We start from the raw sequence: 10289 nt of genomic DNA on the forward strand, positions 1-10289 counted from the left end.
ATTTCATGGAATAATGAAATGCCTAGTTCTATTGAAAAGAAAATTGAACAAATTATGTACAATATTTTGGGGAATGATAAGAAAAATGCTAGAAAATTGCATTTGGTAAAATATACGAAAGTATACAAAAAAAAAAAGTAATATTGCTCTTTGCCAACTGATCCAAGCCAAGCTCAACAATTTAATATCTTCAGGCATATTGGAACCAAAAGTAACCTCCCAAAATTTGTTATTTTTTTAATGCAAACTACGGTTTTGAAAAAGCTAAAAGCGATAGATCGACTTAATATGAAAGGGCTAATGAATTAATTCAGAATCTTTGCCACCGATTCTTACAAGAAAACACACACAGGAATTTGAAACATCGGGAATCGGTTTATATGACACATATATAAAAACCGATTGTGGTATGGAATCTGAACAGATAATTTTCGTAATTGGTACATTAACCACGTACATAAAACCGGTTGTAGGAGTACAAAGTTCAAAAAAAAAAAATAGTCCCAAAAATCGATTTATGCTAATGCACTTATAAAACGATTGTATGATGTCTTTTCATATTCTGATTTCTACCCAGAATCGGTCGATGCTAATCATCCTATAAACTTATTCCTCTAAATGCTCTTCATGGAACGAAAAACAAAACCAAAAATCGCTTGATACGAAAATGGTAATAGGTTTGTATTTATATGGGTTAGTTTTAGGAATTAATTTGAGGCTAGATTGGTCTTTTTGTCAAATTTGACACCTCAATAGGAGGATGTTCACAGGACGCAACAGGCTGTGTTTGTGGGTAAAAACGTCTCACAGGTTTTCTGGTAAAGAAGTGGTGGAGGAGGCAAGTGCTCTCTCAAGCAGGTGCTCAGAGTTGTAAGTCGTCTGAACCTTTAAACAATGTACTGCACAGGAGTACTTTGAGTTCGAGAGACTAATATGTAGGACCCTGCCCTAAACCAAGACAATGGTCGTTCCAGGTTCAATTCGTTCGCAAGAGGAGGAGAAGGGTCGGTCTGTAGGGAGGAAAACTGAGATTGTGTGGAGATCAATAGAGATTGATATGTAGGTGATGTGATGTGTTGAACTTTTGTAAAGATGATTCTCTATGTAAACGAGAGAAATCTTCTGAAAGTGTTTGATAACTTGACAGTGATGAGTCTTAGTTGTTGTTAGTTATCAGATCATAGGTTCAGAAACCTATTTATAGCAGCACATCAATCTCTTGTAAGTGGTGACAGTCGAAGGTAGTGGGTGATTGTGTAAAAACCATTTCCATTTTACATGGAAGACTAGATTGATCGTATTTTATGTTTTAGCAAATAAATTTTTTCCAACGAAAAATTCAAAGGTGAATGTGAGGATGACGTGAATGGTAGTTCTTCATGCGTCATCTAATACATCCTCAGATTTCGTTCTTTTAGAGGATGTAACATCTTAGTCATCGATATCCGGAATTATTAATAAAAAGATTAAATTTTCGATTTCAAATTTATTAGTTAAATTTTTTTTTCTAATTAATATATTTATACAATTAAACAACAAAATAGAAATAGTTTATTGTTTGGGATGTTTTTTTTTCTTTTCGCTCCTTCAATTAGCATGGTTGCTTATAGGCTCACCAATTTGTTTGAGGCTTACCATTTCAAAATCAAATGATTGTTTGAGGCGTACCATTTCAAAATCAAAGGATTATTGTTTTATCTTTTATGAAATTCGGTACGCCCCCAAGAAATACCCCTATTATCAATATCGTAAATTAGGAGATTTTTAATCACACAACCACAAAGAAAAACAGGATAGAATACACATCCATTGAAGATGCTGACAGTCCAAACTCCAAATACTGTTTTAGACAAAACACAATAAATAATTAACCCCCCATGGTCTCATACTACACTAATGACTAAGCGGAAACGGATTTGCTTATCGGGAGATGGACAATTCCTTTGGCAAGACATGATGGTATAATGCTTTAAAACTGTCACTTCCGATTCCACTGAGAAAAAAGAAACAACATAATGATGCATCAATTGCAACCTTCTATATAAATGATTTTGGTTACATGAACAATGTTTGAATGTGTGTGTTTATGCCATTTGGCTTGCTAATAGGGTAGGTTGTTGTTGTTGATCCATTGTTCTGGGTCATTGATGAAAGAGTAAGTGATGAACTTTTTGATTTCTGTTGAATCAAGGATCTTTTCCATTTCTTTCCCCTGTTTATTTAATCTTGCATCACAACTTGCTTCCACGTATGTAAAATTGGCTCTGCATGAAACATAAGTAATTATAAACACCAGAAATATGGTACTACCGTAGAAAACATAGTCAATACAGTATATGATAAAAATTACAATTATTACTCACTCGTGACCGGTGTAATCCCAGGACGACCATCCTAATGGATTGATAACGTTGGAGTCAAAGCTTGTACCATTAAATATGACACGCGAATGACCTCTATAAGCTCTTCCAAGGTATGTCGGACCGATCCCCGATACTATTCCTCCATTGAACACGAACCCAGTTGGTTGATCTTCTGTTTCCATACCTTGAGCTGTTATGTAGCCCGCCCCTTGTGATACCAAATGGCAGTTCTAAATGAAAAAGATTAAAGAAATTAAATCACACACACACATTACATATACGGACTGGGGGAAAAGTTAGATTATACCATGATTTTTTGGCTTGGTTACATGACTTATTTCGTAATAAGACTGTGCATTGCCCCAAATGAAATCGCATAGACCCTCAATACGACAATTTTGGTAAAAATGGCGGCCTTGCTGATCCCAAAGTGTATCCTGAACTCCATAGAAATTGCAATAGTAGAATGAAGCTTTATCTCCCATTACCAAAGCTGCGACAGCCGGTTTTATTTCAGGGTCATTCATACCCCGTTTGCCGTTCATCATTCTATTATATCCGTCAAACCGGTATTTTGCGTAGTTGAATATGTTCTGTTTTCAAGTACAGACGAATGTTTAGACACCAGAAAGGAAAATATTAGCAACAATAAAAACGCATAAATATCGGTTTACTATTAATACCTTGAAATTTATATACTTGGCGACAAAATTCTCGGCCTCCTGTGTCAAGTAGAAAGTCGGACTGTCCAAAGGTGTATCATGAGCATTGAATTTAATGGTAGTACCTCCATGGCTATCACCTTCGAGTATGATACATGACCTATTAACTGCCACTTGTTCACTGATTTTTCCATAGAACCATTATTGAAAATAAACATAGTTAGCAAAAAAAATTAGACAAAAATGTAAACATACTGCTACTCAAAAGTATGTCTACCTATAGTCGCCGGCCTGAACAAGTATTCGAAACCATTGATTATTGTTTTCTGGAACATAATTGACGGCACCTTGAATGCTGGTAAAATTTGCAGCTCCAACCGGTAAAGCAACAGTGATGTTAATAGCCGGGATACTACTATCACAGTCAATAGCTACAACAACATCATTACAAACAAGAAACAATACCGATAAAATTAACAAGAAAACTGAATAGGATGACATTATTATGTATTTTATGTGGATGTTCCTTAATGAGAACGGAAAAACAACCTTAAAAAGAATACCAAGAAGTGAAAAAGAGAAGAAGAGAAAACAGAAAATAACCACAAAATCAGTGATAGATACGCATGTTTTCTGAAGCTTTGCTCTTATATAATGTGCACAATCTAAGGATTTATTGATGCGGGGTAAAATTCGAACAAAAAATTGAAAAGGCATTATTTTAATGACTAAGCAATAAAAATCTCAAAGATCGCCTAATAAAAATTTTACTAATTTAGCACTGTCTCATGCATTGATGGCTTTCGTACTTAAATATTTTTACTAATTTACCAACTAGTTTTATGGTGGGGTGAATAGAATTTTTTATTACTAATAACAAAAGGCGTCGACAAGGCGACAACCACAACAATGGATGCACCAATTAAGAAAATATGCAACTTCAACAACATATAGTGATGATACATGCAACTTCGACTAAATCATGGCAATTGAACTTATTACAAAAAACGTCTCCAAGACATGATCAAAGCATCCAAGAGTTCTTTTTCGTTTCTTTTGGAATGAAGGGTTGGTACAGATTTCCTTTCAATTATTGAAAAGCTTAGATGTAATAACAAAATCCCTAACATTTAGGATGGATAGAGCCACTCTCCAAGCCTTGGTAGTTACATCTCTCGCGCCTTAATTTCATGTGCTTGCATTACCGGATCCATATTAAGCTTCATAATGGAAATGCTTTTTTCCCAAGGTTTTTTTTAAATGATTTCCATTTTCAAATATTGAATTGCATGTTGATTGTTGAGTCGTTATTCGAAGATGTACATTATTTTTGTTTTCCAAGAAAAATCCCTAACATAACATATTGGGCACATATAATTGTTTGTATATGTTTTACACAATATATCAGCCAGAATCATTTGTAGATACGACTCGACACAATTCAAAATGGGTGAATACGAGTCGAATCGGGACTTATATGGGTTTAAAAACGTTTCACACAAATTACACATTTACCAGTACTTTTAAAGTTCTATTTATCATTTTCTTTCCTTTTTTTTATCAAAAATCATATTAAAGAACTCTCCTTTAATATAGACTCTCAATACTCCCTCAAAATATTAGTAAAGCAACATATTTGCTTCTCTTTTATACTCCTTTCGTTTTATAAAGACTGTCCATTTGACTTTGTCAAAATATTAAGGAGGTTGTAGAAGTTTACTTGACTACCCTTAATTATTTACGTATTTTATTTTAATAAAAATGAAAGTATTAAAACTGCAGAAGGATTGTAATTGTTAAATAAATAAAAAAGGAAAATTAAAAGATATCGAATTTATGGAGCATAAACTATATTAGAAATTTAATTTTTTGAGCCAAATATAATGTCTTTTAAAAGGAACAAATGATATATTTATTTCCTTAATTATGCAATTTTCTTTAATATTTTAGATTGAGTCCCATTAAATATGATTTTTTTTTCCGAAGTAAAAGTTTATATTGAAAAAGAAAAAAGGTTGGACTAGCCAACAGATTACAAAAATGCAGTCAACAACTCTCAGCAACCTGAGAGTGAAACTAGAAAAGAAGACGCAAAGACCCAATTTCGCAACAAAACAAACAATTTGTTTGCACCAAAGCAACTAGAATCAACAAGTAAACCCAACTCATAAAAGATTGAAGACTGATGATCGAACCAAAACCAATGATTGCAGTACCTGCGATCCCAAAAATCATTTTATCGCAATTAAGCAATAGATCCAGAATATCAATGGCCCGTACCTGCATTTCCGTTACTGCAAATCAAATACATTCAATGTCGTTCCTTGTACTACAAATCATAGACTTCCCTACATGCCTCTTCGCAATTAAAGATGAACTGTCTTGATCTTCTTGGAAACTGCATTTTTTTTCGAGTGCACTACTCTTGCATACAGGCAGGGAAAACTGAAGACCATACCTTCAACTGCTGCAATCTTGAAGGCCAGGCCGAAAACTGAAGCAAGCCTAAAGCCGTGATCTGCAACTCATTGCAATGGCTTAGATTATCCTTCCGAAAAACTGCGCCATCCAGTAAGAACCCGATACATAACCCCAAAGCAACCAAAAATTTTAGAGAAGAAATTCTTCATGTTATAGCCTGCCATAAAGACCTGACTGATTTGCAACCAAACTTTCCACTGATTAAGAAGTCATGAGAATCTCCGAACCGGTCTAGATAGAATTAGTTGGTACAAATTTGAAAGTGTCAGTATCACACAGCCATAAAACCACAGTTTGCTTCACTAGATCAAGCATCTCCGTTAAGCTCTTATGTCTTCCTCCAAAGCACTGATTATTCCTTTCCTTCCACAGGCTCCAGCAAATATGAATTTATGAATATAAAAAAATTTAAGGTTATACTTGAGAGTTCATTTGAAAAGTATGACTATAAACAAAATCTGGACACAATTTTAAAACTGACGGAAATAGAATAGAGGACTGTCTTTTTGAAACAGAGGGAGTATATGACTATTTTTTTTGTTTATCATTGATAGAATTTCTCGTATATTTAAAAAATAACTAAATAACATTTACGTTGGAGAAAATGTCCAAAATATGGGGTTATCTTGGGGATGTGCGCCCAGTTTTCAGATTTTGAAAAGTGTTTCATTCTATTAGGTTCCCCATTCAAGTCGATTAACTAGTAAATTTGGGACATTTTAATAAGCCAATGAGATTTAAAATGTTTAAATTAACATTGTATATTTTAAATAATAACAACCGGACAAACACTGCCATCATCACCGCGACCTGTACCAGTACCACAACCACCACCGCTACAATAACTTGATCTATCATCACCAACGCCACCCATTGAACTCTGAACCACCACCACGTGGACCCTTAACCACCACCACCTAAACCTTATATCCTCATATGAGCCTTGAAGGGTCGTTATTGTCTTTTTTTACACGTGAGAACTCATTTGTGTATTGACTACTTAAGCATTTTTGATGAATATTTAATAAAATGTGATATTTTCCCGAAATCTAAAAACTCATGGCAATGTCCTCAACATGACCTCTCATTTTGGGGCGTTTTTCCCATTTTCCCAAGATTTGAAGTTGAAAACGAAATAATTTGGCACATTAACAAATATGGCTATTATATTTCCAGATTCTCCTGCAACAACATCCTTTAACCTCAAAGACCTTAAAGCATACTTTCAGAAGAAGAAAATAAAGATTGGTTGCATATGTAAATTTCTTAGAAATACTTATTATTCACGTGGAACGTGTTTCATGACATTCTTTCGGTCTTAAAGAAAAAAATAAGCATGCATGTGCAATTTTAGTTACTTGTAGGAGATATAACAGGGAGGAAGAAACTACAACTCACATGTTTACAACTTTCCCTTATGAGTAAAGGTTTGGTTCAAGAGGAACAAGTTTGTGTAAGTGGGTAAGTTTTGTTTATTTTTCCTTTGATACAATAAAATGGGTTAATTGTGTCATAGTCTATGTGTTTTTAGTTGGCTGATTGTTGTTGGTAATGTATGGAAAAGCTTGAATGTGTTATGGTACATATTTAAGAAGAAAAGATAAAGAAAGATTTAAAGACTTATGTTGCTAACTCATAGTAGTGTTGTTATTTGTATTGGTATAAACTTATAAGAATGAAATAATTTTGGGTGAAGCTTAATTCACTGAACCACGTTGTTGTCGGGTCATAGTTACGCAGAAAAATTGCAAGGTGCATTTGCAGATGTGATAATTAGGGTATCAGACACTACAAAAATAATGATTTTTATCCACGTCCCTATTGGCACGGATTCTTAGATCCGTGGCTACAGGTCACATATTTCCACACCTAATTGTTAGTCGTGGCAATAAGCCACATGTTAGATACGGCATGATGAGAATTTGCCACGAGTCCAGATTTATAAGGTCTGAATATGCCGAATACCTCTAGTGACGACATTCTGGGCACGTGGGTGTTGTGGATTTTTTCTTCGAGATAAGAGTAGATTGTCGTAGTGGCGTAAACGTCTCCATGATTCCATCGAGAAGAGAAATAACTCCCAGTTCCCCCTCAACTTTCCAGTTTCCTCTTCTCGCTCTTCTTTCTTCCATAACAGGAAAAAAAGTAAATCAATACTCTGAAAGTCTCTCACGGAAAACGCAATCCTGCATGTAAGTTGGGGTTTGTGAAGATTTAGTTCTCGTTCTTTTGATTTTCTGAAACTAGGGCTTTCTATTGTTTCATTTTTTATACCGATATTCAATTTTTTTTACTGTTATTAGGTTTGTCTTTTTACTGTTAATTAACTTTGTCTTCTTTAAATTTGAATTATTTTATGAAAACAAGGTAGTGTGTGTACTGATTTTTATTGGTGAATTTAGATGGAGACTGCTGAAGACCTTGTAAGAAATAAGAAGTCGAAAGAAGATAAGGTTTGTGATTTTTTCTTATAATTTGTATCCAGATTAAGATTATGTTGAGTTTTAGTTTGTGATACTGATAACCTGAATTTTTTCTGTTTGTTGTCTATGGAAGCTTGGAACACATTGTATTTGAAGAAATTACAAACTAAAATTAGGATTCTATTTTATGACAAATCAACAAAACTTTGCATTCCACTTTTTGTTTGTCCTCTCTCATGTTGTGAGAAATTGTTTTTCATAAATAATGTGTCTAAAGTCTTAATATCTAGCCCATTATAATATACTATGACTGCTCTATCAAGTTATCATAACTAATCAAATGCATTGGTATAAACATCGAAAGAGTTATAAACTCCCAATATCCTGCAAGCGTTTCTTGATAACTATATTTTGGATCGAGAAGTAAACCATTTTTTTATAGACTTTGTTTAGACTTGAGAGGGTTTTTGCTGTAATTAAGCTAGTACTCTATTCCGTGCACACTTTTTAGTCTTAACTTCTCTATATTAGCTAAAGGGTTTTTGAATATACTTTTGGGGGAAAAGGAATAATTGTTGCAGGGATGTTGATCGGTGGTTCTTCTCTAGCTACTAATAGTTCTGCTCAAGGTAGCTATACTCCTTATCTTTTATAATTTGATAGCTTTTTATAATTTTGAATTTTGTATTATTAGGTCTTTGCTCCCTCTATAAATAGAATAATTTTTTGGTCGGTGTTGACTCACTTTATCTATTTTTTGTCTGAGAATTGATTTGGTTATGTAGTTTCCTGAGTGGGTGATACATATCAAAGTTTGCTAACAGGTGCAAAGTGTTAGCGGTAGACTTATTGGGGTCTGGATGGAGGGATAAAGCGCCTATCAAGTATGATGTCGTGGTATGATAAAGGATTGAATAGACTTCTATACTATGCATATATCCATTGTAAGCTTAATAGGGTAGGAAAATTGAAATGCCCTTACACCGTATTTGAAATTTATGATTGACAAGAGATAGATATGATTGTTACTGCTAGTTGGACGTATATGTGTGGGAATATCCCTAAATCTTTTTTTTAAAGATATTATGTAAAACCTTAATTAAGATTTCATGATGATTATTATTATTTTATTTTTTTTGTATGGCGTCCTCCCACAACCTCATCCATAGACTTACGATCATGCTATACATATCCAAGGTAAGCTACAACCATTATAAAAAAATTAATCGCTTAGGTATTCAATAATTTTTTAAAACCATGACTGGTTTCTCTAGCTCAAACCTTATCGGATTAAATCAGTGCATTCAGTTTGTTGATTCTTTAGATTTGGTGCCTATTGTAGTTACAAAGTTTTCATATGCCAAAATGCTATTATTGAAGCAATTGGCCCACCGTATGGGAAAAATTCCTTTGATTATCTTAATAAATACTGATGGAGGTTGTTTTGTGTCAATATATCTCATAGTAGATGTTTGAGGATTTACTATTTGTGGGGCATGATTTGAATTTTACGACAAGGATCTGAACTTGTTTATGCTATATAACCCCTATTAGTATTTAGATGTGCTTGGTAGTTTCGAAAGTGGGTATATGAGCTGTGATAGGGTCCAGAATGATGAAACTTGTTTCAGATCAAGTGACCCTTTCGGGTAGGGTCCAAGCATGTGACTCCGCACGAGACATGACACCTTCCAATTTCCTTCTATGTAAACTACCACCAGAAGGGTGGTGCTATTTTCCTCAGTGATTTGGTCACATATTGGTTGTTATTTGGTAGTGAATCGTTTTTTTTTTTTAGATAAACTGAAATACATTTGAAGTTTAGGAGCAATACTACAGGGAATCTGAATATCAGTGTTTTTGTCGTGTTTTGGTGTAAATATTTATCTCCTTAGTTATTATTCTAATGTTTTAGGTTTGATGGTTTAAGCGGCCAGCGAACTTCTTGTATCTATCTGGTTACTTGTTACAGAAATTGGTTTTACGCATGGTTAACTTCTTGCGAAGTGTTCAAAACATGTGATTTGTTAATCTTGTTGTCGTGTAAAGTTTACATTGATGTTTAACTAAATTTATTTTTGCGGTATAGGTTTCACTGAAAGATGTATAATGAAGATTGTTGTGGAAGATCCTTGTTGATCACTATGGATGTAAAGGAATGCTAGATCACCCATCTGCATTTTATTTTTTAAATGTTCTCCCAAATAGTCTGTCGGAAATTCATCATTTTAATTCCAGTTTTTGTTCACATTTTTTCTTTTAGCCTTTCTTAGTGTAGTCGCTTAAAAATTATGACATTGTAATAATTGCTTAAATTAATGAATGAATGATGTTGGGAAGTACTTTAGAACTCATGTAGT

The 10289-nt window shown here is 33.9% G+C and overlaps 1 protein-coding gene across 1 annotated transcript; it reads right to left on the reverse strand.

Annotated features, from left to right (window-relative positions):
• Window positions 1–2101: 2101 nt before the first annotated feature.
• LOC113334592 (probable pectinesterase 55) lies at window positions 2102–6380 on the reverse strand. Its single transcript, XM_026580810.1, has 8 exons — window positions 6288–6380; window positions 5484–5543; window positions 5242–5305; window positions 3303–3456; window positions 3047–3206; window positions 2693–2956; window positions 2364–2593; window positions 2102–2264 (listed from the first exon to the last, which is right to left on the reverse strand). Exons 1-8 carry the CDS (start codon window positions 6378–6380, stop codon window positions 2102–2104), a joined length of 1188 nt encoding a protein of 395 aa, XP_026436595.1.
• Between the last annotated feature and the right edge of the window lie 3909 nt (window positions 6381–10289).

This window comes from Papaver somniferum, unplaced genomic scaffold (genome assembly GCF_003573695.1).
Source record: "Papaver somniferum cultivar HN1 unplaced genomic scaffold, ASM357369v1 unplaced-scaffold_137, whole genome shotgun sequence".
NCBI classification, from domain to species: Eukaryota; Viridiplantae; Streptophyta; class Magnoliopsida; order Ranunculales; family Papaveraceae; genus Papaver; species Papaver somniferum.